Source organism: Tauraco erythrolophus, chromosome 1 (genome assembly GCF_009769465.1).
Source record: "Tauraco erythrolophus isolate bTauEry1 chromosome 1, bTauEry1.pri, whole genome shotgun sequence".
NCBI classification, from domain to species: Eukaryota; Metazoa; Chordata; class Aves; order Musophagiformes; family Musophagidae; genus Tauraco; species Tauraco erythrolophus.
This window is the reverse complement of record NC_141465.1, coordinates 105424424-105450794: the sequence shown is the minus strand read 5'-3', so window position 1 is coordinate 105450794 and position 26371 is coordinate 105424424. Positions and strand designations below refer to the sequence as shown.

General features: G+C 40.1%; 1 protein-coding gene across 3 annotated transcripts in view; it reads left to right on the top strand.

Moving 5' to 3' along the window:
• Nucleotides 1–26371, top strand: part of CAB39L (calcium binding protein 39 like) — a 66960-nt gene that overhangs the window by 24962 nt on the left and 15627 nt on the right. For all 3 annotated transcript variants that reach the window (XM_086612109.1, XM_086612120.1, XM_086612104.1), the window contains exons 2-4: nucleotides 5433–5581; nucleotides 16681–16845; nucleotides 21508–21626. In XM_086612109.1, coding sequence (XP_086468235.1) covers nucleotides 5480–5581; nucleotides 16681–16845; nucleotides 21508–21626 — 386 coding nt within the window. In that variant the 5' untranslated portion in view covers nucleotides 5433–5479. The remainder of the gene's footprint in view (nucleotides 1–5432; nucleotides 5582–16680; nucleotides 16846–21507; nucleotides 21627–26371) is intronic.

Here is a 26371-nt window from a genome sequence, read left to right as displayed (position 1 = left end):
AATGATCTGGCTTTCATTCCTGACACAGTCACTGATTTTTTTTTATGTGGCCTTGGATAACTCATCTAATCTTTCTGTGCTTCAACTTCTCTCCTTGCAGAGTGAGCAGAGTAACAGCAGGTATATAGGGTTTTTTTGGAAGCGTGTTTTCCATCTTGTTGAAATGTTTGCAGAGTTGGAAGCCTCCAAGGGAGGGCATGCCCTGAGTGTGAAGGGATGTTATGTTTCCTTTGGCAGGCTACTGAATACCCTAAAACTCACGTCTAGTAAACCTCGTCCACCTGGTTTCAACTTGCTGCTTTACTCTGTGTGATATACTTTTTTTCTGACTTGAACAGAAACACCCAAACATTTAGGAAGTGGTGCTTTAAAAGTGCCTTTTGGTGTTTCTGTCACTTACCTAAAATAAAATCAGTGCCATTTTTTTCTCCCAAACAGGGAATTGTATTCCCTGAAAGCATTTTTGTAAAAGCATGGCTTGTAAAATGCTCTGGACTCTCCAGCTCTGGTGGCTGAAACATCCTGTTCATACTGATGGCAACAGCAGGCTTTGGAAACCACCATTCCTCCTACAGCGCTGCTGGGGCGTTCCCTTCACAACTGGGAGAGACAACCTCTGCTCTGAGGCTGGGAGAGTTGGTCTGGCTGTTTCTTTCCTGAGTCTCATAAGCTCCTCACAAAAGCACCGGTGAAATAACATCATCACAATGAAATGTTTCAGAAGTTGGCTGGTTCCCCATTACGAATTCAGGAGTGTCCACAGTCTGTTTCTGATGTTATAAAAACATATGCTGTTGAATAATCATTAGATGGAAAAAGTTTTCCTAGAAAGTAGGAAAGAAAGGGACTCATTCAGCCTGTCCTTTGCTGCCAGACAGCAGTGTCCAAAATTCATGACCAGATGCTCTGTAGTGTGCCTGGTAGAACAGGCCACTTCAAAATCTCAAAGCTCCAGTGGTTAGAAACCTTTACATTTTCAGCTTAAGTTTATTCGTTGGCAGTTTGTAGCCATTTGCTTCTGCATAAATAAAGTGTTATTGTTATTTGAGCTGAAATAACTTCTTGTGCTTTCCTGTATTTTACTTCTAAGGGTACTAGGGCGAGCACTTTTAGCCTCCTAGAGATTCTGGTCTTCCTGTTTTTCTGGCCTACCTAGGGGTCCTTCTCTGCACCCGCTTTAACCTCTCTTGGTTTTACTTGACTGTGGGTGTTCAGGATTGTGTACAATATTGCGTGTTAAATTCCATACAGACTTTGTACAAAGACGTGCATACCTTTGTATTTCTACTGATTACTTTCTTAATTCGTCACGGATTCGTGTCTGTTTTTCTCTTGTCTGTAAAATACCAGTGTAGTCACTTGGTATCTGTCTGCATCATTTCTCATGGTAAGTCCTGAGCTTGAAGCAGATATTCATAAAATCATGGAATAGTTTGGGTTGGTAGGGACCTTTAAAGATCATCTAATCCACCCCTCTTGCCATAAGCAGGGACATCTTCAACTAGATCAGGTTGCTCAGAGCCCCGTCCAACCTGACCTTGAATGTTTCCAGGAACGGAGCCTCCACCACCTCTTTGTCTCTTCTCCCCTTTGGCGTTATCTGATAGTTATTGCTCTTAATTTTTATCCCATTTTTATTATCTCAGTCCTTGAGGCCATCCAGTTTGTCAGGTAATGATATTTGAGTCCCCTTCTGAGTTGATATCTTCCTGTTTTGAGTCACCACAATTTTTAGGTAGGCTCTTAGTTCCCATGCATCTCCAAATAAGATCCCATCTCCAAGTTGCTTGTACCTTCTCAGATGATCAGTCTTCCTTTACATGGTAATTTTCCTTTCTCTAGTTTATTTTCTATTATATTCAATTTTGTGTATTTCCATGTCAGATGCGTGGTTTCTACACTGTTTTCTCTGTCTAAAAATATATTAATAAGGGATTGTAGTATGAGCTACCTTGGTAAGCCTATGTTGCACTCTTTTCAGTTGTCGTTCATCTTTGTATTTCAGTTACTTTTAGAAGGAAACGAAGCTTATGTGGCCATGCTGTCCATCTCTTATCCTACTTCTCTTTGCATGGTGACTTCTGAACTTACTGGCTGATTTCAAGCAACCTTGACAAAGGGCTAGATGTATGGAAAATACCGAGTTCCAAAAAATTAACTGAAAATAGATGATTAAAGTAATAGGGAATTTAAACTAAATTAGTGCCTCTACCGAAAAAGAAGACCTTCCAAGTAAAGCTTAGTGAGCAGAGAGCTGATATAAGGAGGAGGACAGGACATAAATGCCCCAGCTGTGTTAAAATCTTTAGCAAGAACCCATGCTTTCTTTGATGCTAGAGAATCCAATCGTGAGGAGCAAAGCTAGAGAGGAGTCCTTGTTTTGCCATGTGCCTTATGGAATAGCCAGACATAAGACTTAGGAGTACAACTCCTGAATCTCGGCAAAGTGGCTTTACCCCCATTTGCTTCTACCTGTAACTGTGAATAGCACGTGCCTCCTAGAAGATTCCTCCATGGAGAAGCTAAAGGCACTATAACCTGCATCTGTCAGTATGTATTTTCTGAAGTGATGGATCGTCTTTTGCCAGATGCTAGTGGGTTAAAAATTATGTCCTGAAAAGACACCAATCCAAAAATGTTCTTTGATGCACATCTGGGACTCTTCCCCTTTTTCTCTGTTTCCTTCCACTTGCATACAGCGGATGCTTTGCTTTGTGTTTAAGACTGATAAATGAAGTGAAGCAGACTTCGCTCTGTTCAGCAGAAGGATGAACTAAAAAGTCTTTGAATCCCTTCCTGCCCTATTATCAGTGATTTTGCTGTTGTGATTAGGGCACTGGCAGGGTATGAAGTGAAGAGAAATGGTATTTTATCACTGAGCAGTGCTGTGGTGACTTGGTGGTGAGACTGGACCTAGACAGGGGAAAAGTGCTAGCCTAACTGTTAGAGTTTTATGGCAGAATTAGTGATTATTTAAATACATACACCATACTCTAGTCAGCTATGTAAGTTACTTTCTGAGAGGAAAATGTGTTTATAATTTATAGTCAACATTTCAGTTGGAAATGCAGACTTCATTTTTTTAAAACCTCTGAACCTCTATCTCATGAGTACTTCTATTTAAATATCAAAATTATCTCCCCCTTTGCTTTTCCTTGTGTGAAGACTGCTGAAAGGGGAAGAAGAAGGGATGGCTTCAGCAATCTGAATAAACCTACCACACCTTGGATGAAAATACTTCTTTTCTGAAATTCAACGGGCCTCTTAAACTGCTGTTCTCAGACTCTCTCTTTCTTGCATCTTCACATCCTCGTGCCATGTCTTCACAGATAATAAAAACACACAGAATCAGTCCTTCTCAAAGTGTATTGTGAATTACTAAGCTTCTAACTGCAGCACGTGCGGGATTACAGGATGCTTGGTGCTTACTAGCAGCATTTAAACAAATTTATTGTTTAATACTGGTATCCCAGTCTTTTTCAGTGCTTGTATTTACCTGAACATGCCCAAATGAGTTAGTTGCATACGCAGTCTTTGGTCTTGCACGTTGGCAAGTTGAGGTGTGACTGCTCCGTTGCTGGTCGGATGGTGCTGCCAAAGCTCGCAGTCGTGAGCTCCACGGGAGCAGGACTCCTTAGCTCAGAGCTCAGCCAAGTAGTGAAGATTACATAGTCAAAACTGCAGAAATAAAAATGAGTTTGAAACGAACCATGAGGAGCTCAAAAATGGAAAATCTAGAAGAGGGGAGCTTTCAGACATTGAATGGGAAAATATTTCTGTAAAACTGACCTAGCAACAAATGAGAAGCTGTATACAAATTCTCTTACTGTGGACACTTATAAAGGAACTTTTGGTTTAAATAAGCCATTTAAAAATATTTCCTGTGTGTCATAGAAACTATTCTTGTAAAGATAATCTGCAAAAATATTTTGAAATGTTTTTAATAAGATGCTAGGATATAGTCTGCATAGATTTTTTATTTTTTTTTTTTAAATACTCCTCTATGGTTTGAATTTTATACTTGACTGTTTTATATGGTCACTATTTATAGTTGTAATAGAATGTATATCTAATCTGGATACTAATTCCATAGGATATTCAGAGATTAGTAACACATGGATGTATGGCACAAATAGGATCATACTTCATGGTGGACTCTAACGTGTCAGTAGTAACTATGAAGCGTGAGGGGAGTGGGCTCTTCAAGACCACTGGGAAAATGTTACACTGTTCTGTTTTCTTCTTTACACAGTGTGTATTGTGCTCGTTTAATTCTCTTCTTTAAAACCTGTTGTGTAAAGCCTTTTTTAAATTGTAAAAGTTGAATAAGCATAAGGAGGTGGAAGTGATTTGTGTGTATATTTATGTTTTCACAACTAATCTTGCAAATGTGTATGTGGTGGGATGGTGATGGTTGCCTTTTGTTGTGAAAAGAGATGAAAATTTGCCTTTTTTTTTTTTTTTTTTTTTCACCTCTTCTTCATTACTATACAAACTGGAATGCAGTCCAGAATGATATTGTGCTCTCCCTGGAAAGTGATACTGCCTTAACCAGAGCATATTCTCATCTGTAATCTGTCCATTGACTTCAATAGATCTTTGTATCAGACCCTCAGCAAAACCCATGGGAATTCACAACTGAATGCTATGTAGGATCAGAAACTAAGCTACGTGGTTTCTTTCATGTATAAATACAGTGATGTGGTATTTGCCTTTCTACCCATATAAAGGAAGAATGTTTTAAATTAAAGAAACAAACCCATTTTCGTTAACATACTCAGTCTTTCATTGAAATGTCATGGAAACATTTGTGTCCGCATTTGGGCGTGATCCTCTGTTCCTTATTTAATTCGGGCAACGTTTTACATAAGTGACATCTGACCCACAGATTCTTGAAGTCTGTCAGACTTAGGGGGTAGCTTCAACTGCTTCTTCTCGAGAAGCTTTAGGCTGAAAAAAAAAAAAAAAAAAGCAGCTGAAGAAGAAGGAGCGATGGTGGAGAAGCTGGGACCTTATCCTGCGATGCTCCGAACAAATGACGCTTTTAGTATACTGGCATCTACAGTTAGTTATCTGTATCATTATGAAGCTGGTGAAGTTTGGCAGAAACCTCTGTCAGAAATCTTGTGGAGCCTGCAAGATATGCAGTGTCCAAAAAACACTGAACATAGGCATAGGCTCATTGGAGTGCTCACCTATAGGTCAGGGGCTTTAGGAAGCATCTAGCTCCTGTGCAGGTGCTGAGTAGTTGCTTTCCACATGCTAATGGTGGCTTGTGACTGTACATGAGAACATTTACTTTTCTACTGAGTATCTGAAGCAAAATATATTGCCTGAGGCATAACTTTTTCTTGTTCATAATGTCTTTGTGTGTTTTTATTGCATTCCCGTATAAACCTTAAAAGTGATTTTTGTTTCTTGTTTGATTTAAGGCAGTCGTCTTCTATCCTGAAGGAAGAAATCCAGGTGAAGAGAAGCCATGCCTTTGTTTAGTAAATCGCAGAAAAATCCTGCTGAGATTGTGAAAATTCTTAAAGAAAACATGGCAATACTGGAAAAACAAGAAAAAAAGGCAGACAAGGTATGAGGTAATGTTGTAGAAGACCAATGCATTTTTTTTGTGCTGGGGAAACAGTAGAATAAGGAGAATAAAATTGTGTTCACTCACTGCCCTGATTCTGCACAAACTTACACGTGTAAGTAGCTTCGCGTTTGAATGGTCCTGCTGAAATCAGGGGGCTGTTGCGTAAGTAAAGTACGACAGATCTGGGGGTCAAACGGAAAATGTTGAGATCTAGGAGCCTCCACCAAAACAGAGGGTGATCTCCTACTTCTTCAAATAGTAATACGTCTAACAAAACAGCTTGGAAGGCTATTTGAAAACTATTACACCATTAATTGGTTTAGCAGGATAACAAATGAGACTGCAAATTAATGTGTAGATACCCGCGGAGCAAAACTTAGTTCTGATGAACATCGTTCACATAAAACAGGAGACCTGTGTGTATTCAGATGTGTATAAAAGAGATCTCACTCTGTCGATCCTTTCCAGTCTTCTGGGTGGTAGTGCTTCCTAAATGAGCTGCGCTACTCGTGTTCTAATTACAGTGCTAGGTTTTTGCTAGTGCTATTGCTCTCCTCTAACTCTGTGTCACTGACCTGAGTTACTTCTGCCACCCTTCCAGTGATCAGTCGAGAAGATGCACCCCAGCATACAAAATGCTCCCAATCAGGAATTTGTGCTTAAATAAAATCAGATAATTTTTTTTTTTTTTTTTTTGCATTTGAGGCTCTGGCACTCTGTATTATTACTGTAGTAGAAGTATATGATTTTAAGTGACAACAAACTTTTTAGGTTAAAACTGAATGTCAATGGAAAGAGAAATAGCTGTAAATGGCATTAACACAGTTTTTGGGCAGCTGATGTTTGTGTGTGCATGTTGTGCTTCCCTCACCTGGTGCAGAAATCTGTATTAGACCGAACCCAACCCGAAAGGTAAGCATGGAGTCCTTCATGCCCTTAGCGAAACCCTCTTGAAACTTTTTGGTTCAAAGCAAGTAGCTCACAGTGTGTTAATTATGTAAGATCCGTCACATGGATTTCAGGGAGGCCTCTGGTATTTGATGTCTCATGCTGAAATACCTCCAGTTAACTGAAAAGCACTGAGAGAATTTGACCCTGAACTAAAACTTAAAATGAGTAACTAAATAAACCAACAGAGTCTTCCCTCCCCTGCTGAATTCATCCATCGGAGCCTGATTAAAGAAGACATTCAAGGCAGAAGCTCTAGACTCGGGTTTCTTTTTGATTTGCTTTGCAGCACGACTCCTCTGAGTTGTGGTTTTGAGGATTTTTGGCTTTGTGCTGGTTTGTTTATTTGGGTGTCAGTGACAAAGGAGAAGAAATTCAGACTTCTTAGAAAATTGAGAACTCAATGTGAATTTTTCATAAAAGTCAGAACAGCTGGCATGTGTTTTCCTCGCAAAGCAAATGATACGGGAGCATTCCCCTGGTGTATTAGGATGGAAACAGCTCGCAAATTGAATGACGATGCTTATTTTACAGGAGAGGGTTGGTTTTCAGTATTTTCTGCCGTACTTTATTGCTATGGAATGGAGGCTGTTCCTGGGGTGAATGTGGGTGATCGGGAGAGGGGAGGGAGGGGAGACAAGGCAGTCACTTCAGCAGCAAGGCAGAAAGTGGCAAAAGCAGCCTTTTTTTGGACAGTATTTACACACACGCTTTACGTGGCATGTTGACTCAGGACTTTGCACTCAGATGTAGAGGAAGCACATAGAGTTGTTCTCCCTTTAGAAGGGAAGATATGAGACTCCTCAGTAATGCTACCTTTTAATCTAAAGTGTTGCACTGAGCTGTCCTGAAATAAATACCTACTAAAGAAAGTAGCCAGATTCGTGGTCCTGAGGTTAGGGAAGTAAATCATAATACTGTGACAACAGTAAAATTTTAAAAATGGCAGGAAAAATAACTCTTGCAAAAACAATCACCCATCACATCTCTTACCTCCATACCTGCTTGTGGGCTTAGTAAAAACATTTTTAAGTGTAGTTTGCATTTTGAATAGGAGAAGAAAAGATGACGGGGTGACTTTCAATGGCACACAGATTTTCAAAACTTACTCATTTGGTGATACTAATTAATAACATCTTGACTTTTCATGAGTATGATTAGAGAAATTTAACTGAAAACAAACGCAAAGAAAAACAAAGCACAGTGGTGCAGTGCTCTTCAAAACCTGGCAAGGTTTTTGTGATTTCCAAAGGGAGATGAAATGTGCCAAACTTTCAAAAAAAGGCCCAGAGGTCTGGCTCCTGACAGGTAACCCAGAGCTGGTTTTGGGCCCTGTGGGCAGAAGTTTGGGAATCAGAGCTCTCCAATTTTTCGGATTTCTGACTCCTTGTCTGCTGCAAGAACTGGAGGGGTTCTGTTCTGCCTCACCATAAAACTGAGGTTCCCAGGACTTCTGGGGTACAGCTCCACAGCATCCCTGATGTTGTTCGTGTGCAGAATAGCTTCCAACTGGGACTTGCTTCAGATGCTTAAACAGGAAGATTTATCCTGTGACAATTGAGCTGTTATTGTAGTACAGCCAATGTGGTATGTGGGCTGAGACAGCTAAAAGCTGCTAATACAGCCGGAATTGGCAGAGAAGTGTGGCAAAGCCTAAATTAACTGCAGGGCTAGCGGAGAACCTCCTCGTTTCCTTTCCCAGGTGAGAAATCATAAGTATGGGGTGAAGATGCCTTGGGCAGCTGGTGGGCGTGTGAGGTCGGACAGGGAGAGGCTTAATGCTTCTAATACAACTTTGTGCAACTTTCAGCAGGAACCATCTGTACCTTGGAGGGGCTGTTTTTAAATCCTACAGAAATGCTTGTTCCTGCCAAGCTATGCAGGATGCAGGTAGAGGGAGCCTTACAGCAGATCAGTTCAGATTTTCTGAGTAATGGGAAGAGAGGGGGAGGACACAACTTGACACATAGGATGCAGAGAAGCCACTTGTAAGTGCAAAGGCTTATACATCTTTTCCAAGACACATTTCCATGTACACACATAATATACAGAAGTTTGCATTCTTTCTTAGTGGTGCTTTTTGTTAGTCATAGGATAGGACCCAGTCAGACTTTGACTGAACTCCATTCACTGCAGTAGCATCTGTCTTCTTAGATAAGGGTTGAATTTTACCCAGTTCCTCTATGTGTCTTTTTTTTCTTTTCTTTTTAAACCTATTAATGTGTGTAGTGTTGCCATAATGCTTTCTAAACATGCTCAACTGAAAAACAGGCTAAGTTTGAATGTTTGGTTCTTGCTTTTATTTTATGGATGGGATTTTTTTTTGCTTGCATGGATGTACGTGTGCTTAAAGCTTTGCCGTTTTCTCAGCTACGTTCTAGTGGTTGATAGACCACAGGTTGAGAAGTGCCACCACATGTGGCTCCTCTTCCTCTGAAGTGCTTTTTCTAATACCTTCTTCTTATAATTTTTAAAAATAACATCTATTTTAAAGAAAGTATTGCAGCACTGGCAAATTAAACGTATCAATTGGGAGATTAAGTAGGGTAAGACAGCTGGAAAACAGGACTAAAGCCTTCTTTATCAAGCATCCTTCTCTCTTCCAACATCTGAAATAAATAGGGTGTCCTTGTGACATGTACAATTGCTGACATGCTGTTCAGGCTTTGATGCGATGAAGAACAACTAATTATGTTTTATTACAGAATTCTATAAATGCCATAAAAAGTTAATCTCGGTCATGTAGAACCAAACTGTGCTTGGATTTAATGAGAAATACCCATTCTGGAATTAACTAGAAAAACAGGGAAGAATTTAAATACCTAGGAAATTAAGCCTTCAGAGCTTAGACTCTCTTCTTTCTGGCACGAACTCCTGTAGCATTCAGAGGATGTATGTAAATAGGAAGCAAAAGGGGAGAAACCCTCATACCGACTGGACAGATCTGTTGAACCTGAGGAAGAATGGACAACATGTGACATGCTGGTCATATTGCTTCATTTATTACTGATATGCTACCATGTCTTTTGTTGATGGATGTTGTAAAAGAACATTAATGGAAAAGATGCCTGACCCATCTCAGAAAAAAGGGGGGTGATGTCCCGACTTCTCAAAGTCTTGTGTTCAGCCGCTGAGCCAGGTCACCACAAAGCAGTGCAGGTGGCATCCAGTACGTCACTGAAGGTTGTCCTTGAACACATCATCTTCTCGCTGCTAACCAGACACCTTTGGGTGCGGCACCCGTGAGTCAGTGCCATCTGCGGTGCCTACAGGTTTGGTAACATTTTCTGAACCTGCTCTGCAACAAAGGCCTTCAAAGTGTCACATGCTTTTGTTTTAGCATAGCAGACAGATCTGGGGTCAGTTGAAACTTGGCCGAATCTTTGTGCTTGGCCTAGATGGGCTGAAAGATTTGCATTTTCTGGCATAGCTGGTCTATGGTCTAAGACTTGCATTTGTCGTGGAAGCTGAACCTAAGTGGGTTAGAGCTTGTTCAGGGCTCCGCGCTGAGTGTTTTGCTGGCAGGCAGAACTGCAGGCTTCAACACCCTTAGTCAATGTTCACAAACATAGTGAAGCTAGATGTAAAATAACCTGAAGTGTCTAGATTCTTCCACTTTCACTTAAATATATCTAATGAGACCGCTTGTTCAGGCAGGTCACTGTAATCTGTCCTCTGTTTTGTCTCCGCGTACTGTAACAAATTTGGTACTGTTCAGAAGGATCAAGATAGCGGCCTTTAAATAAAGCTACAGTTAAAAGACGTTCAGATTTCCAGAACAAATATTTTTATCAAGAAATCCTGTTTTTTTACATAGCAACGAGGAAGCCGTTATCAGCTCCTGTTCACCTTGCTCGCTCCTGCGCTGATAGAGCGGCTGGGGACCGGTGCGTGAGATGAGATGCATGCAGAGGACGTGATGGGCGTTTGCATGGAAGAACGATTGCATGACTAGTGTGAGCGCGAATGCCCGTGGATGCGATCCTGCAGCTGACAAAGTTAGTTGCAAAATTGCCAAAGGAATGAGATAAGAAGGGCTTGGCGCTCCTTCCTTCTAGCTCTGCACGTCCTTGGGTTTTGTGGAGCATTTCATGTTCCAGCTTCGCTGTTCAGCTAAGGCCTGTTACTGCTCTAGAGATGGGAGAAACTCCAGATCCTATCAGGTGCTGGTGCCAAGAGTTTAAAACCTGTCTTTTCTGGTAGCTTTATTTTTTTTATTTTTAAGGACCTTACAACCTTTAGTTCTGTCTCAAGTGCAGGATTAACAGTGGGGAAGGAATTTATGTCCAGGTGGGGCAAACCTGTCTCTTCCATTCAATCATACGACCTTTTAAAAGGCATTTCCCTGTTGTGCCTACTTGGCCAAATTGTCTTTGCCAGCTTCCTTGAGTACTAGGCCATAGTATTTTGCTAAATGACAGAGTTCATGCCTTCTGATCCAAAATGTCCACAATTTGTTCCTATATATCCTCTTAGCATGAAATTGTACCAAGAATAAGTCAGTTGAGATGATCCTGAAGCTACGTAGAGCCTGGATTCACATTCTGCTATAGCTCTTCTTGGGAGTCCTTACAGTTGCATGTAGATAGAGTTGTGTTGGCACTATTCTTTTAGCAGAAAAATCGGTTTGAATCACACAGTGCAAATGTTTTTAAGCAAGACTGTGAGCTAAAGCAAGACAAAGCCAAACCAAAGAGCCTTATGGTTTTGATTGTAATGTATAGCATGGAGTACTGGCAGCTCACTGAATCACACTTTGTTGAAGTATTTAACATCACGCTGGCAGGCATCTGTGTGTTACTGTCTGCTGCTGTGCAAGACAGCAACAGTTTAGTAAGATATTTTTGCCCTGCAAATATGCTAGGTGCACAAACAGAAGCAATATGATCCTATTTACTATATTCTTAGGAACAGTTGATGATTTCCTGATCACTATGCAGATGCCAGATGTCAGATGTCCTGTATTTTTCTTATCTGTATTTGGTATCTGAGTTTGGAAAGGTGGAAAAAGTTCATGCAATCTGTTTTTTCTTCACTCTTATGGTTAGTCATAAATGTTACATTAAGTCCCCAGATGAATAAAAGCCCTTCTGACCTGTAACATACATACATACGTGTGAAACCTCTAACCTGTTGGTGAAACAGAGGTAAAATAAACACAACCCACTGAAAGCTCTGAAAAGTTGCAATTCAGATGCAAGAGCTCGAACTGTTGAGTATTCAAGGCCTGATACTTTTCCCCTTATGATTTTTGTAGTCTTCCTTTAAAAGGAGTAAAAAGGTGCAATGAATCTACATTGTATAACAGGAGATCCATCTCTCTGGGAAGCATAATAGGTCTGGATCATGAGCACTTAATACTGGCGCATTAAAGATAAATATGAAATTGCCATAAGTAGCTAAGGAGAAGGGAAGGGCAAGGTTTGTAAGTAGAGATAACTTTTATTAAGCCAGTTGGAATAGGTAGAGATTTAAGTTGCTGAAGTTGGGGACTCTTGGTAAAAGTATCTCTGTGGTGTGCTAGTAGGGTTTTCAAAAAACTGCCTTTATGAAGTTTTGATTTCGAAGCAGATAATCTGCTTTGTTTATTTTGTTATGTCATGCACAAACAGTGTTGGAGATAAAACAGCTTAGCCTTTGAGTATGGAAAGTCCCAACTCATGTAATTATGGAAATAAAAATTCAACTTTCTCCGTGAACAACAGATAAGACCTTTGTTTTAGCCTTCCATGCTAAACTTTAAAATCTCTCTGGAAGATTTTAGAAGAACAGAAAAAAAAATAAGACTTGGAGGATTTCCTTATAATCTCTTAATGAAGAAAACCAGAAACTCCTCATTGACCTGTCTTGTATAATTGTGGAATATAGAGAAAGAATTAACTGTTTTGCAGCATTCCTTAATAATGCTAAATCGCTGCCCTAAGAACATTGTCATGGAGTTTGGTCTTTCTGTCCAAAAAAAAAACCAGATGAAACTCAGAGATTGTCTTCTAGAACCTGGCAAAGCAAGTTCAACTGAAGAACCCAATATTAGCACTGTGGGAAAGGAAGATCTGTGCTGCAGTATGGAAATATTTCAATATAGGCATAGTAATGTTACCCATTCTGTAATAAAGACTGGACCTTTGCAACAAAATCAGCTGGTCTTCACATGTGTGTTAGGCTACGGAGAGGAGAGTCTCGAAGTCTTTCAGGGAAGGTTTTTTTTTTTCATATAGAATTTCAGGGAATAATGTCTTCATAAGCTCCTTTCTTTGTGTCATGATCCCATTAAGTCAATAACAACAAGACTTTGATCTATGAAGAAAACAAGCTTGAGACCAAGTATCTTCAGCTCATAAAGTTTCCAGCTCTCATTGTTGAAGCTGTTGGTAGGTTTGGAGAGAGACATTAATGCTGACAAACTCCCAACTTTGTAAGCAAGGGTGACTGGGCATGTTTATAATTTAACGTTAAAAAGTTATATAAGCTTACCTATGCTGTCAGTCCTCAGGCTCCCAGGCTGTTGTATGTCATCTGGTCCAGTAGGATTAGACGAGTAATCCAAGAATTGTTAGACTTCAACATTTACACAAAATGTTACATTTCAAAATGAACCCAGAAACCGCTAGTGGGTTGCCAGTCATTATGAACTATGCTCTGTGGCTAAAGAGTTATTTCTTGTTGGAAATAACTTGTTAGTCTGTTGGGCCAAAGTAGAGAAGAAACGGCCATCACTGGAAGAACTGCCTTCGTTGCACAGGTCAGTGCAGGTTGTGCTCTCCTTCAGTCCCCTTACCCAGCTGTTGCAAATCAGCCTTATAACTCATTTGAGACTTACCCATGTACCCACTCTGAATTTTAGTGTTCTGCAGTGGAATTGGATCCTCCCGAGTTCCGATGTTGTGAACCGAGATGCCTGTAGACTAGAAACCTGCAAGTTGCTTTAGGAGGTCAAGATCCTGACGTCTGTGCAGTGACAGCAACGCAAACGCTAAATTGATTCGTGCGCTGGAAATCAGCTTGCATTTTGTTTTCTGCTTTGTTGTCCCTGTCTGCAACTTTAATTTTCCAAAGTTCAGCATATCCCACTTTCGACATTAGTACACGATATGTATAATCTGTTCTATTTAGGATTCTATGTTCAGTTATTTCCTCTTCTCTTTTTTCTTTCTGCTCACACCAGCTTCTCTAAACATAATGGCATAAATTCTGTCATGATGTAAAGAACTCATACCTAGAGGAGCATGGCCTTTTTCTGGAAAGAAGGTTGTGCTTAATTGCAAGAATGAGGCAAATGGCTAAAGTGCTTAGGTATTTCATGAAACCTTTTCTTCTGCTCTACAGCTTCCACTGAAGTGGGAGTTGCAGCACTTTGCTATTGTTGCTGTTGCCACTGATGGAAAATAAATAGTTGTATGGAACTGTCATAATAGACTTTGGAGCTTCTAGCAAACCTCTCTTTTGTTTTTTGTCACTGCATTTCTGTTTGTGGCATTGTTGCAGGGAAGGGTATCTTGCTGAGGTTTTGTTGGTTTTTGCAAATTTTCCTAAAGGGGGTCAGGACCAGTCTGGCTTCTTAAAAGCTGTTCTGCAGCTACGTTTCTGTCGTCTCGCATTTTCCATGTATTTGAGTGAATGTATTTGCTTTGTTGTTTGTTTTAGACAGATCTTGGGTCTTTGGATCTTGGAATGTCTTTTTTTTTTTTTTTTTTTTTTTATCCCGAGTCTTGTGCAAGTTTCCATCCCAGAAACAGTGCTTATGTACTTAGGGTATTATTCTAAAACTGCTGTAAGATTAAGTGGAAATGTCAAAGTAGAGGCTAGAAATGGCTGTTAATTTAAGAATCTGCCTTTGGGATTATGTTTTTCCTCCAGATAGATTATGAGGGATAGGCCCAAAAGAGCAGTCCTTAGATTTGACCAGGAATAGCTTTTGGTGGCGGGTTGAATGTCAAACCACAGACTATCCAGGGGATATGAAGGGGGAAGAAGTGAAACACGAAATGTAAATTGCATATAGAAAAGGGAGAAGATGAGTGAATGGGATGGCAGATGATTAGAGAAATACAGCTGTGGTACCCAGTTGTGCCCGTCAACACCACAGTGTTCTGTGGTTTCTTTTTCTCCTGCAGCGCTTTACTTTTTAGCCTCCTTTTTGAGAATTAAACCTAAAGCTGAGTCTTACAGACATTTTTCTACATATCAGAAAAGACTACTTATACTCGAAAGGAAAGATATTATTATTTATTTTTTAACCACAGAATGCCAGAGATGTTCACACTCTGCCCAGCAGAATGGGTCAAAAGCCAAAAATGTATGGGTTTTTCCTTTGATATGAAAATATTTGCACAGCTCTTATAAAGATTTAGAGCTTTAGTTTCCAAGATAGCACCCCTGTTGTTAATCCCATCTGTACTCTGTGGGATATCTCAAGTGACATACCACTAACATTTGAGGTAAAAATAGGCTCTTTTGCGGAGCGACGGTAAGGAACAACAAGACTTCTGCTGTGGTTTAGGTTATCACATAGTCATATTCATTTACACACCACTCATGCTGACCTATCTCAACTAGCAGAAAACTGAGAGTAGGTACAAACAGACTGGGGGAGAAAATTTATTTAGACTGCAAAAATCAGTGCTTGAATCTTCCAGGCAGATGCAATGTGAAAGTGGCTTTTTATTGTTTGTTTGGGTTTTTTTTTTAAGGATTTGTAGGTTTTTTTCTAGGATTTTTATTCACTAATGTGAATAAAATCTGTGATTTAAATCAGTAGTAAAGTATTAGGAGATCAGCAGAAGTTAAAAGATGCCACTCCAGAGCACTATGGGATTATTTTATGCAGATTGATGGGTTGTAATTTGAAGCATGACATTTTTCCTTGCAGTTTATGTGAGAGATGTATTGAAATTATTGATCTGGCTTTAAACATCCATTAACGTCCAGTTAGCTTTTACACATGACCCTTGGGTTTTCTGTGTGTGTCTTGATTATTTTTCCCTCCCTCCCTGCTAAGCTAACGAAATGCTCATTTCAAATAAGTGTTTTACAATATGGACGTGAAAAGCTGTCCTGTCTTCAGCATCTTTAACCATCTTGCCTGGCACTTTCCTGTCATTCTCAGCTTTGCTTTCAAACCTCTCCCTTACTTCCTTCCCACTACCTGGCAAAAAATCCAACCAGCCTTGCTGCAGGTCACGTGTGTGTTAAATATACCCTGACCCAGAAAAAGCCATTGACTCCATAGCTCCATGGCTAGAGGAGCTGGGATTTAAAGCACGCACACACACATGTGAAGAGATGACACCTTTACTCCATGCAGTCTTTATTTATACGAAGTGGAGTAAACCTGGGAGGGGAGCGTGAGCCAGAGCTGCTGCGCTGTGGCCAGTGGTTGCTTCCCTTGGGAAGTGGGACTGATTCGTTCACATCCAATTTAAACCTGCCGACTGCCACAAACACCAAGCCATTACCTGTTTATACGCCTTTCTCTTTCATTTTCTTGTTGTAAGCTATCTGGTCAAGATATTTGGTAAGGTAATTCCTGATATGTCCTCTACATTTGATACATGATGAGGAGAGATAGGTGGTGGCAATGCAAAGCTGGTAGAGGTTCAAGGATTTATCTGGATTACCAGTAGAGGAGGTGGAACAGTCCATCAGCAAGCAGTTGATGGGGAAGCAGTGCAGCCACCACCCTGTTGGCGGGAGAAGCTGGCCGGATCGATATCTCCATCTGGCACTTCTTGTCCCACGTGTGTTCGTGGACCCCACTGGAGAGGACAAAGGGTGCGATGGTGAAAGTGCTGCTGCTACTGTAGGGCAGCACCTGTCTCCAAATCCTTAAAGGATTTTGCTGATGCCAGCTGGTAGTTGCAGTCCTGCCCCTATTTTATGCCTGTGGTCTGTAAGTCTGTAAGTGATGGCATGCCATGTTTAAATTGAAAATATCTGTGTGCTTGTGTAGAACCTGCAGGATCTGGTGTGGATGCTCCAGCCTCACTGATTACATAAAATTATTAAAACCATTTTACAATAGATAACAATCATCGTAGGTACAGTTAGAAGGTTTTGATTTGAACCTCTTGTCTTTTAAAATGAACACTATTGTTTTTTATTTTCTGTTTTTTTTTTTTTAAACGAAATCCTTATCTGCTGGTGAACAGGCATCGGAGGAAGTGTCAAAATCTCTGCAAGCAATGAAGGAGATTCTGTGCGGGACCACAGACAAGGAGCCACCTACAGAAATCGTGGCTCAGCTGGCACAGGAGCTATACAACAGTGGCCTTCTAGTGACACTTATTGCCAACCTGCAGCTGATAGATTTTGAGGTAGGTCAGCATCCACAAACCCTTTCGTCTTCTTGATCTCAGTGTTGTCAGTGAGTAGAGCAGTATTTTTCTGCAGTCTAAGTAATTTTGTTGCATTCAAAACTGTTTTTCACATGCTGAAAAAAGTAGAATCATAGAATGGTTTGGGTTGGAAGGGACCTCAAAGATCATCTAGTTCCAACCCCCCTGCCATGGGCAGACACCTTCCACACCAGATTGCTCAAAGCCTCATCCAACTAGATTGATTAGTGTCCTGATAGATGTGCTTATATACTGGACGTAAATGCAGTGCATCTGATTTTTTTATTATTATTATTATTAAAACAAAACCAATAAGGAAATATTGCCATGTGTATGCAAACAAGAAAGGAAATGATACTGGGAATACTGTCTATGACCAACCTTTTAAGCTGCAGTGATGAATCTCTTCCTTTGGGATAGGTCAACTAGAACCAACCACTGTCTCTGAAAAGTGTGTCCAATTTAGAAGAGATCCAGGGAGATGGAATAAAAATAATTGGAAGCATGGGAAAATCTCATGTGAAAAAGACTTGAAAAAAATAGGATGGTTTAGTTGAGAGGAAAGGAGTTTAAAAAAGTGTTAAAAACTGACAGCAGGTGGCAAGGTAAATTGGATTGCCTCCACTTAATTCTTTGGATTAAAAGAAGAAAATAATAAATTATTTTTTTTGCCAGCAGAAAGATTAATATGGAAAAAATTATATATGTATATATAAAATAATTATATATTCCACAGAACTCCTGGCCAGTTTAGTTGTCAAAGCCAATAACTTAGTAGACAACCATTAAGACAACTGAACTTATAGTTAAGGAGAAGAAGAGTTATGGTACAAAAGATTGCAGTGATTCAGAATAAATATAAACACTTTTAATTGAGCTTTTACTGGCAGGGACTGGGAAGAATATTCATCACTGGCAGGTCGTTATAGTATTCCTGTGGTCTACAGTGAGCTGGGATCGTTGTCCCCAGGGTCTGCTGTTGGAAGAACTGCGATCTCTAAGGCTCCTGGGCACTGGTGAATCGTCACAAGTGTCTGAGCATCTCTGAGCAGTGAGAAATCCCCAGCTCCCAGGAACCAAACCTCCGCCGCTGGGGCTGAAGCAGGGGCAGTACCCAGTGTGTGGGGCAGGGCAGCCGCTGAATTTAAAAATCAGTTCCCCGGGGAGATCATCTGATGCTCTGAGAGTCACGTCTTGTGGGAGTTACTTTCTTGTGGAAGATTTCTCCCCTTGTTGAAGTTATTTGATGTTACTTTACTTTTTTTTCCATTTTGTAAATGAGTGAAAGAGAGGAACGATGGGAGATTTATGTTTTCTTCTGCCTCCTCCTTCACCTACTCCCAGTAAAGCCAAGATTCAAGGGACTGTTTTATTGATTTTGTATTAATTTTTGAAAATACTATTAGTGGAGTTCTCTCACTCTTCCTTAAGTTCAGGAGATTTTTTTTTTTTTAATGCTAAAATTTCTTCCAGTCCTTCAATTTGTCTTCTTCTTGCCACCCCTGGTTACTGTTAAATGTCTTAATTACAAAAAAAACCCCACAACCCAAAAACTCAAAGCCCTGAAAATCTAGTAATTTATTTATTTGTTTTTAAGAAAAAAGAAGAGAGGTGGAGGAGAAGATACTGTTAGCAAATACACCACAGAAGGGAAACTACTGCATTACTTTAGTTGCCTGACAGTCTGTATTGCTTTTGACAGACAAAAAAAATCTATCTGGACATATTGAACCCACAGTCTTCAAATACAAGCACCGAATGAAATATCAAATCTGTTGCTGAATTACTGTTATTACGAACAATTCTAGTAACTTTTATTGCAAAATAGATTTTTCCATGATAAAACTGTTTCAATCATTTAGCAAAACTGTTATACCTACTCTTTTTAGCAAAACAGTTGAAACAAAATGTCATTTAACAAGAGGATAGTAAGAGCATCCACTGCTTTGTCTTCATATTCCCATTGACTTTTTCAGTTTATTGGCTTTTTTGCTTTCATTTTGTTATGTTGGTGTCCACAGTTGGTGTTTAGGTTTTGTCCTTGAAAAAGCAATTTCATCACTTTATAACATGCAAATTATATTTTTCATCCGTATGTAATGTTAGAAAGCAAAATCATAAATTATTCAAAAATCTGGTTTCTGAAGGGAGTAATGTTTATGTAGGTTACTTCGTTTTGTCCTGACTCCTCCTCACCAACCCTGCTGCCCACTTTGATCCCAGTTTTGCCCATCTGTACTTAACTTTTGAAGATGTGCTTTCAAAGACTTCATGAAACTTGATGGCTGTTTAGAAGAGTGAGACCAGAGTTAATGCCCCCACCGAGAAAAAAAGCAGAAGCAGAGACTCATGTCCTGTCTCATTTGTGTTTCATCTGCGAGTACCCATACAGCACATGGGGCTGGCGGTGGGCATACATGTGGAGGAGGCTGTCATGTCCTTTCTTATGTCCATCACACATCTATGGAAAACACAGGTTTATTGCTTCTGCCACTCAAGAAACAGGATATAATTTTGGTGATAATATTGTTATGAAGCACTAAAGTTGGGTTTGGGCAGGAGCCTAGAATCAAGATCAGATTGGATTTTTTGAGATTTAAAATATGACATTTATTGTTGAACTTTGAAGAAGGTGTGCATAGAGGAGAAGTTAATTAAGAGAAACGATGTTACTAAGTGCATGTAAGCCTAAAGGTTCACAAACTGTAGAGCCACTCAAAGAGGCAGTAAATAGCCACAAGCCCAGGACTGGTGACCTTAGAAGCTTTCCCTTTGTCTTGAGACAGGAGCTAAATTATGGTATAGGTATCATGCAATCTGTTAGTTATGTAATGACATCCTTTGCAGTTTTTTTGTTCTTGTCTAGCCACTTTCTCTCCATGCTGCCTTATCTTGTGCTTCAGTGGCCATGTGTATTTCATTATAAGGCAAAATCAAACTGTAGATCCAAGTAAGAAGTGTCGCAAAAGTATTCCTACAATTTTTACAGATGTCTGGTGGTAAGGGAACTTTGCCTTGGTTCCCTCCTATCTGCCTCCATTCCCTCCAGGAGAGCCCAGAGAGACCAATTTCTCTGGCTTTCACCATCACTGGTCTCTAGAAAATTGGATGTAACTGGATATATATATATCTCCTCTCTGAGATACATATATATAGAGATATGTATCCTCTCTGCTATTGGACATAATGCTGCAGTGCACCTAATATTAAGTAACTAAACTAAAATTCGGCATAGCAGAGAGGATCACTTCATTTTTGGCCATTTTCACCTCGCCCTTTCAACAGCTCTTCTCTGTCTGGATTGTTTTCGTCTTGGAGTAACTGCTGAAGCCACTGGGGATCACAAGATTCCAGACATACATTACAGGTGTTGTAAAGATAGGGGAGAATGGGATGACTTTATAAAGAATTAGCCTAGTTAAGAGAATGTCCAAGGGTCAAAAGTTGCAGACAAAGGCAGATGGACTGGCCTGCTCTGATTTGATTCTCCTATTTAATTCCCTGAGTCCCTGAATCTCCAAGCCAGCTGGGTTGGAACGAGTAGGAAAGCAGAATATTTTGTGTTTCTCAGCAGTGATTTATTTGTAGAGGTGAAACCGGGGAATTTTCCTCCGTGTGAAACTATCTACTCCTTGGCTTCAAACGTTCAATAAGTTCTCGGCCAAGGAATGTTTGTCCTCTCAAGACAGATCAATGAGCGTGTGCAGATTGTAAGTAACCTTTTGCTTTAGCTTACCCTGTGCATAGTGACCCGCTCTTGACTCAGTGCCTTGGTTACTGGTCATTAGTGCAGCGGTCTCCCCCTTCCATTAATTTCACGCATCAATTTGTCTCCTGTAGCCGGGAGAGAAAGTGATGGAGGAGGAAGAGGACTTCTAATGCAAGATGTATTGGCAAGCTCTGTGGCCAAGTAGAACATAATTTGGAAGGACTTTCTGAAAAGCCATTTGCACAGGGAAGCATTCGAAGACAAGACATGGTTACGCAGATGTGTGTGTGGAAGAGAAAATTAGGACAAAGTGAAGGGTCCTTCCCATCTTAGCTGTAACTGAAGCAGAGACGTGTATGTGACACAGCCATTTTATCAGTAGTAACTATTTCATTCTTCATTGTGAAATACTGGGCGCAGTTTTAAATTTAACCCTGATTTTCAAAAATGCAGTCCCACTTGATGTTGATTGCATTCGAGTAATAAAAAGCTTCAGCTTTGTAAGTCTAGGCTGTGGGGTAGTGTACTTGGTACTAGCTTGACAACTTAAATTTGGAGGCTGCAGGAGCAATAACACACACCGAAAAAGCATGTTTGGCTCAGGGTGGTGGCTTGCTTTTTCGGTACTTTAATGTTGCTGCTTAAGATAGCCGGGGACTTGCTTGGCAGAATAAGGGACACGCACATCTTCATTTAGAGAGAGGTGTGACCAGGAGTGGGGGGATTAGTAGTCTTCAGAGCCACCTGACGGAGGAAGCCTTCTTGTGGCATTGAAGAAACAGCAAGTATGAGATGGTGAGACTGTGGAGAGCCCACAAAAGAGGCTGACTTGTTTTGTTTTCAATTTCATTTCTACTTTAAATAGAGACTATAGTAAATGGTCATTTGTTCATTTTTTTTCTGGTTGAAGATATATTTTGCTTCTTTAACAGGGCAAAAAGGACGTTTCCCAGATATTTAACAACATCTTGAGAAGACAGATTGGCACACGCAGCCCTACTGTGGAATACATTAGTGCCCATCCACATATCCTATTCATGCTTCTAAAAGGGTGGGTGCTTTAACTTGATTTTCATTAAAGAGCATTGCCTGGAACATGCTGGCATTGCAGTTGATCTACTTTCTCACTTTTAGTTTTTAAAAAAAAAAGATTTTAAGATTTTGTTCCAGATTTCTTATTTTGTTTCTTTCATATTGACTTTGCTTCTACTTAACTGTATACTTTTAAATGACTGGATTATTTTATTTGGCCGTTGTTTCTTCATCAGACTTCATGTTGGAATAATTATGTGCTGATTGTTTTTGACTGCTCCCCATGTGGTGTGTACTTCAATTCCTACCTTAAACTTTTGTGTAGCATTGTTGATGACTGCTGAATTTCATTTAGACCTTTTTGCATTGTAGGAGTGACTTATAGTGGTGTCTGTAAATAACTGGAGTCAAACTGGACCACTATGTGGCAGAACAGATTGAAGCAAAAAGGCATAAAAAGAATAGTTGTGCCTGTGAGACAGACTTCTCTAATGCTTCTAGTCACATGTGAACTTCAAGTTAATTCTGTAAAGAACTCCACAACTTTCAGCATTACTTTTTTTTTTTTTTTTTTTGGTCTTTTAACCTTTTGAGGGGGTCAGTACTCAGCTGTAACCCGGTGGTTCCCAAGGAAAGTGGCCAAGGAAGGGGAGTAGACTGTGGTGTGGAGAGGACATCAGCTGTAGTTGCATTCAGGAGTGCACAAGTGTTGACCTAAAACTCTTCAGGTTTTTGTCCCTTTTATTTTTGACTACAAGCACCTTCTGTTCAACAAGAAGTTTTGCTTTTCCAACCCTTGAAGTCTACTGTTTTCTGCTCAGTTTTCTTTTGGCTTCAGGATTTTACTTATTTTTCCCTGAGGAAAGGAGAATATATGCAATTGAGATTAAATAACTAATATAGAAATAAATGCGTTTATTAGATGATAAGTATGAAACAATGAGGACTCTCATAGTAGTTGTATGGTCACACTAGTAACAGCCATTCAAAAACATGATATAAGCCCTTTAAACTAATGGTTCTTAAAACAATGAATTTTTTTAAGTGTCTTTCTTGCTCTTGAGATTGAAGATTTGCATTTTTACCATTTGCTCCACAGCCAGAGTTAGGAAAATACTTAAGCACCATCTAAGGTTTATGCCTGTCAAGGCTGCAGCCCCAAGCAGCCTTGCTTTCCCTTCAGCCAGCTTTCCCCCTGCCCTGGGGCAGACCTGAGCCAGGAGACAGGCACCGGAGTCCTCTAAAATAGTTATTTCCTTTAATATCAGCCACATTCCAGCACAGCTGAGCAGGGAAAAAAATGATCAAGAGAACTAGTCAGTACCAGGGATTTCAAGAACTGTGAGCTTGCAGTCGAATGTGGTGGCAAAACTCTTGGTTGCTGTGATCGGAGAAGGTGTGGACTCACTGCCCTCCTTCCAGGCAGGGCGGTGGGGAGCCCGGGCAGGTGGCTGGGCTGAGTTAGGTCTTGTTCTTACAAGTAGAGTGATTTGCTGTGATTTAGCTTTAATTTTGAAACTCCTGACTTGTTTTGCATTACTAACACCAGCTTCCTCAGAAAGGAAACCAGTAAGCTAGTTAAATGGATTTTGGTTTAATTTGTTCATTAAAATTAACCATTTATACAAACCTCAAATTAGTCGTTTCAGGACAGTGATGATAATTCTCTCAGTCATCATTAAGTTGTACAACTGTTTTCAATTTCATATATAGATACAATCATTTTCTTCCCTTCTCTCTGCCTTTGCTTTTTTGATTTTTCACTCATTTTGTTTTTTCACGTTGCACATGTATCGCTACCATATGTCTGGGCTTTATTTAAAGCTAAAAAATATTTTTGGATCATGTCCCAGATATTCTTTGGCATCTGTAACAACCAAGAATATTAAGATGATAGTAAAGATTTTATGTTACGCATATGTGCTGCTGGCAAACATTTTACTGAGGTGACCTGAGCGAGTGGATGTATTTATATGACATCACCTAGGTGCTTTTTTGGAGATTGCTGCTGCATGCAGCAGCATGTCCATGTTAGTTTGGTCCTCAGGCTCCTTGTTCTTGATTTCTTGGCTATTTCTCTGCAGCACTGCACTGTATCAGAATTGCCATTTCTGGAGTTTCTTGTTAGAATGTGCTGTTGAATTAATCAGCAGTAGTCCAGAAGGCAGTCCTATCCAGCCCTGACGGTATCTGAGCAGCTGCTGCAGAGCAGCGTAATGATGTCAACCATGGTGCTGCCTTGCCTGCCTATGTCCTGCTGCTGGGACTGTCTAAAAACAATACTTAAAATATGTGCCTAGAGCAAGGGTAGGGCTCTGAACACGCAGCTTGCTGCATGCAGGCAGCATGCAGTGCTTGTGTGCGATCAGCTATGAGACTGGGAAACACATCATGTTGGACACCACCACTTGAAAACATGACGTGAGGACTCGTTCTCATATTTATTTAATGCTTAATGAAATATATGAAATCAAAATCTGCTTAAAGGAAAGGAAAATAGATTTGGCTGCCTTGTACCATTCAGTGTTTGTCACATGACATTACTTGGAAAGAAAAAAAAATATTTCAGCCATATAAAAGAAATGGCCTGGGACTATTGTGAAGGCTCGTCATTTTTTTAACTTGTATTGGATGAAAAATTTCCTCTACCCCCTGACAGTCAGTTCCCAACAGCATCAACAAAAGCTTGCTTTTTTGTTGCATTACATGAGCTCTGCGGAGTGGGAAAGATCCTGAATCAGAGCTCCCGCCCAGTGTTTCCTGCCTAATACTCCAGCGGCACTGCCAGCTTGAGATAACTGTTCTTACCTTTTAGGCTTCATTTTGCTTGTTGGCTACTTCCTTCCAGATTCTCAACTTCAGAAAAACACACAGCACATAGTTCACTACTTTTTTTGGTAACTTTTTTTTTTTTTTAGGTTAATTGACCTTCCTGCTGCATGAGGACTTGCTTTCATAGTATCTTATTTTCTGTGGTGCAGGCTTTGTGTATGAGTAGGATTTCAGATGAATACAATGTTTGATGTATATAGAGTACCGGATATATTTGGGCCATATTTTTTCTCTTGTGTCAGCATATTGCATTAGCACAAAAATAACTTTGATCCTTTGTAATTTAAAATACTTTCCCTCTAGTACAGTGACTGTAGAGGACTTGAAGTTTGTGGCACTTGCATTGTTTCTCACAAGTGACAAGTTTATAAGCTCCTTTGTGAATATATATCATGCCACATGCTATCTCTAGCATACTTAGTCACTGCCCTGTTCTGTTTTGTGATGACCTCTTCACATCACAATGCAGTTAAAGCTTTAATGGTATATTGGCTGAAGTTGCAGAATTCCCTTTGAGTTTATCCTTGGATAAACTCAGGCTATAGAAGTTAGTTTAAAATCAGATCAGAATATAGCTGTTTGTCAGGACTTTGTGTCTCCCAGGCTTGATGCCTTCCTAATCTCCTGCCTATGCGCCTTATCTTGTACCATCTTCTGCACTAGCCACACAAGTAGGATTCCTTTTGTGCTGAGATGCATCTCTGCTCTCAGTCTTACCTATTTCAGCCTCCACAAGTCTTTTGAAATATTTCAAGTCCATTATTTCCTTTTCTGGTTGCCCCCAGTAGTCAGAATATCGGGGTTTCTTTAGGTTGTAAGTTCATCTAAACAGAGAAGAACTCAATAGTTTTTTTCTGCTGCAGGAGTAGGTCAGCATAGAGCACTAACTGCTCATTAGAAGTGATTTTGAAACACATTTCTATCATTCCTGCCTGGTGGCTTTACATGTAAGTGTGGGTGCAGAGAACATGCCAGTTATGACTGGGCAGCCTGTAAACTTCTTCCAGGCATATTCCAGGAGCCAAACCCAACTTCCCTCGCTTATGTGAACAGCCAAAGGTCTGTAGCCCACTTTCAGATAATGGAGCATTTGACTAAGAATGATTCTGTTGATACTTGTGTTTTCAAAAGTTATTGTGCTGGAAACAATGTAATTTGCTTTTATTCCAACCAAAATATTCCTTAGCCAACTGTTAAATATTTTCCTGGCTGCGCTCCTAGGAGCAACTCCGCCTCTTTTTGATTGAAAATTAGTATTCCTGTTAATGGAGCCGAGGAGAGGTACGCCTCAATGGAAAACGTCAGTGAATCTCCATTGTCTAAAGACTTATAAATTCACATTTGCAAATGTTTCCCAAAAGGAAACAAATAGGGGTTTGAGTGCCTGCATGTCCTTGAGGGTGGGAAGTTCCATTTGCCTGTTGGAATAGTCGTTCATTTTTCATTAAGCCAACCATTGTTGACATCAGGTTGAAGTATGCAGCTCTGGTATGCTCACAAAACACTACCATTCTTTTAAATTGCAAGCTGGTGGTAAATATGAGAGCCCACTCACTTACAGCACAGATGGCATTTTGTTTTCCTTCTTTTCTTTTTTTTGTGCTAGTGATAGGAATTAATTGTGCAAAGGAAAAATGATGCTGATAAGCTCTGGGTGATAATACACAGTTCTGATATAGTATAACCAGCTTATTGAAACAGAGCATGCTTTCTGTCCCCTTGGACTTCATCACTTTCACATGACTGAAGATTGCTGGAAGAAGTTCATTTTAAGTTCTTCCTGACTGTTGGATTTATTTATTTTTTTAAAAAAATGTGTTTCTAACAGTTTTCTTTCAGATTAATTTCAGCTTTAGAGAAATCAAGACTTTATAGAAATGGAAGATGATCTGAATTGCCTCCCCCCTCCCTCCCTTTCCAAGATGGAGAAGT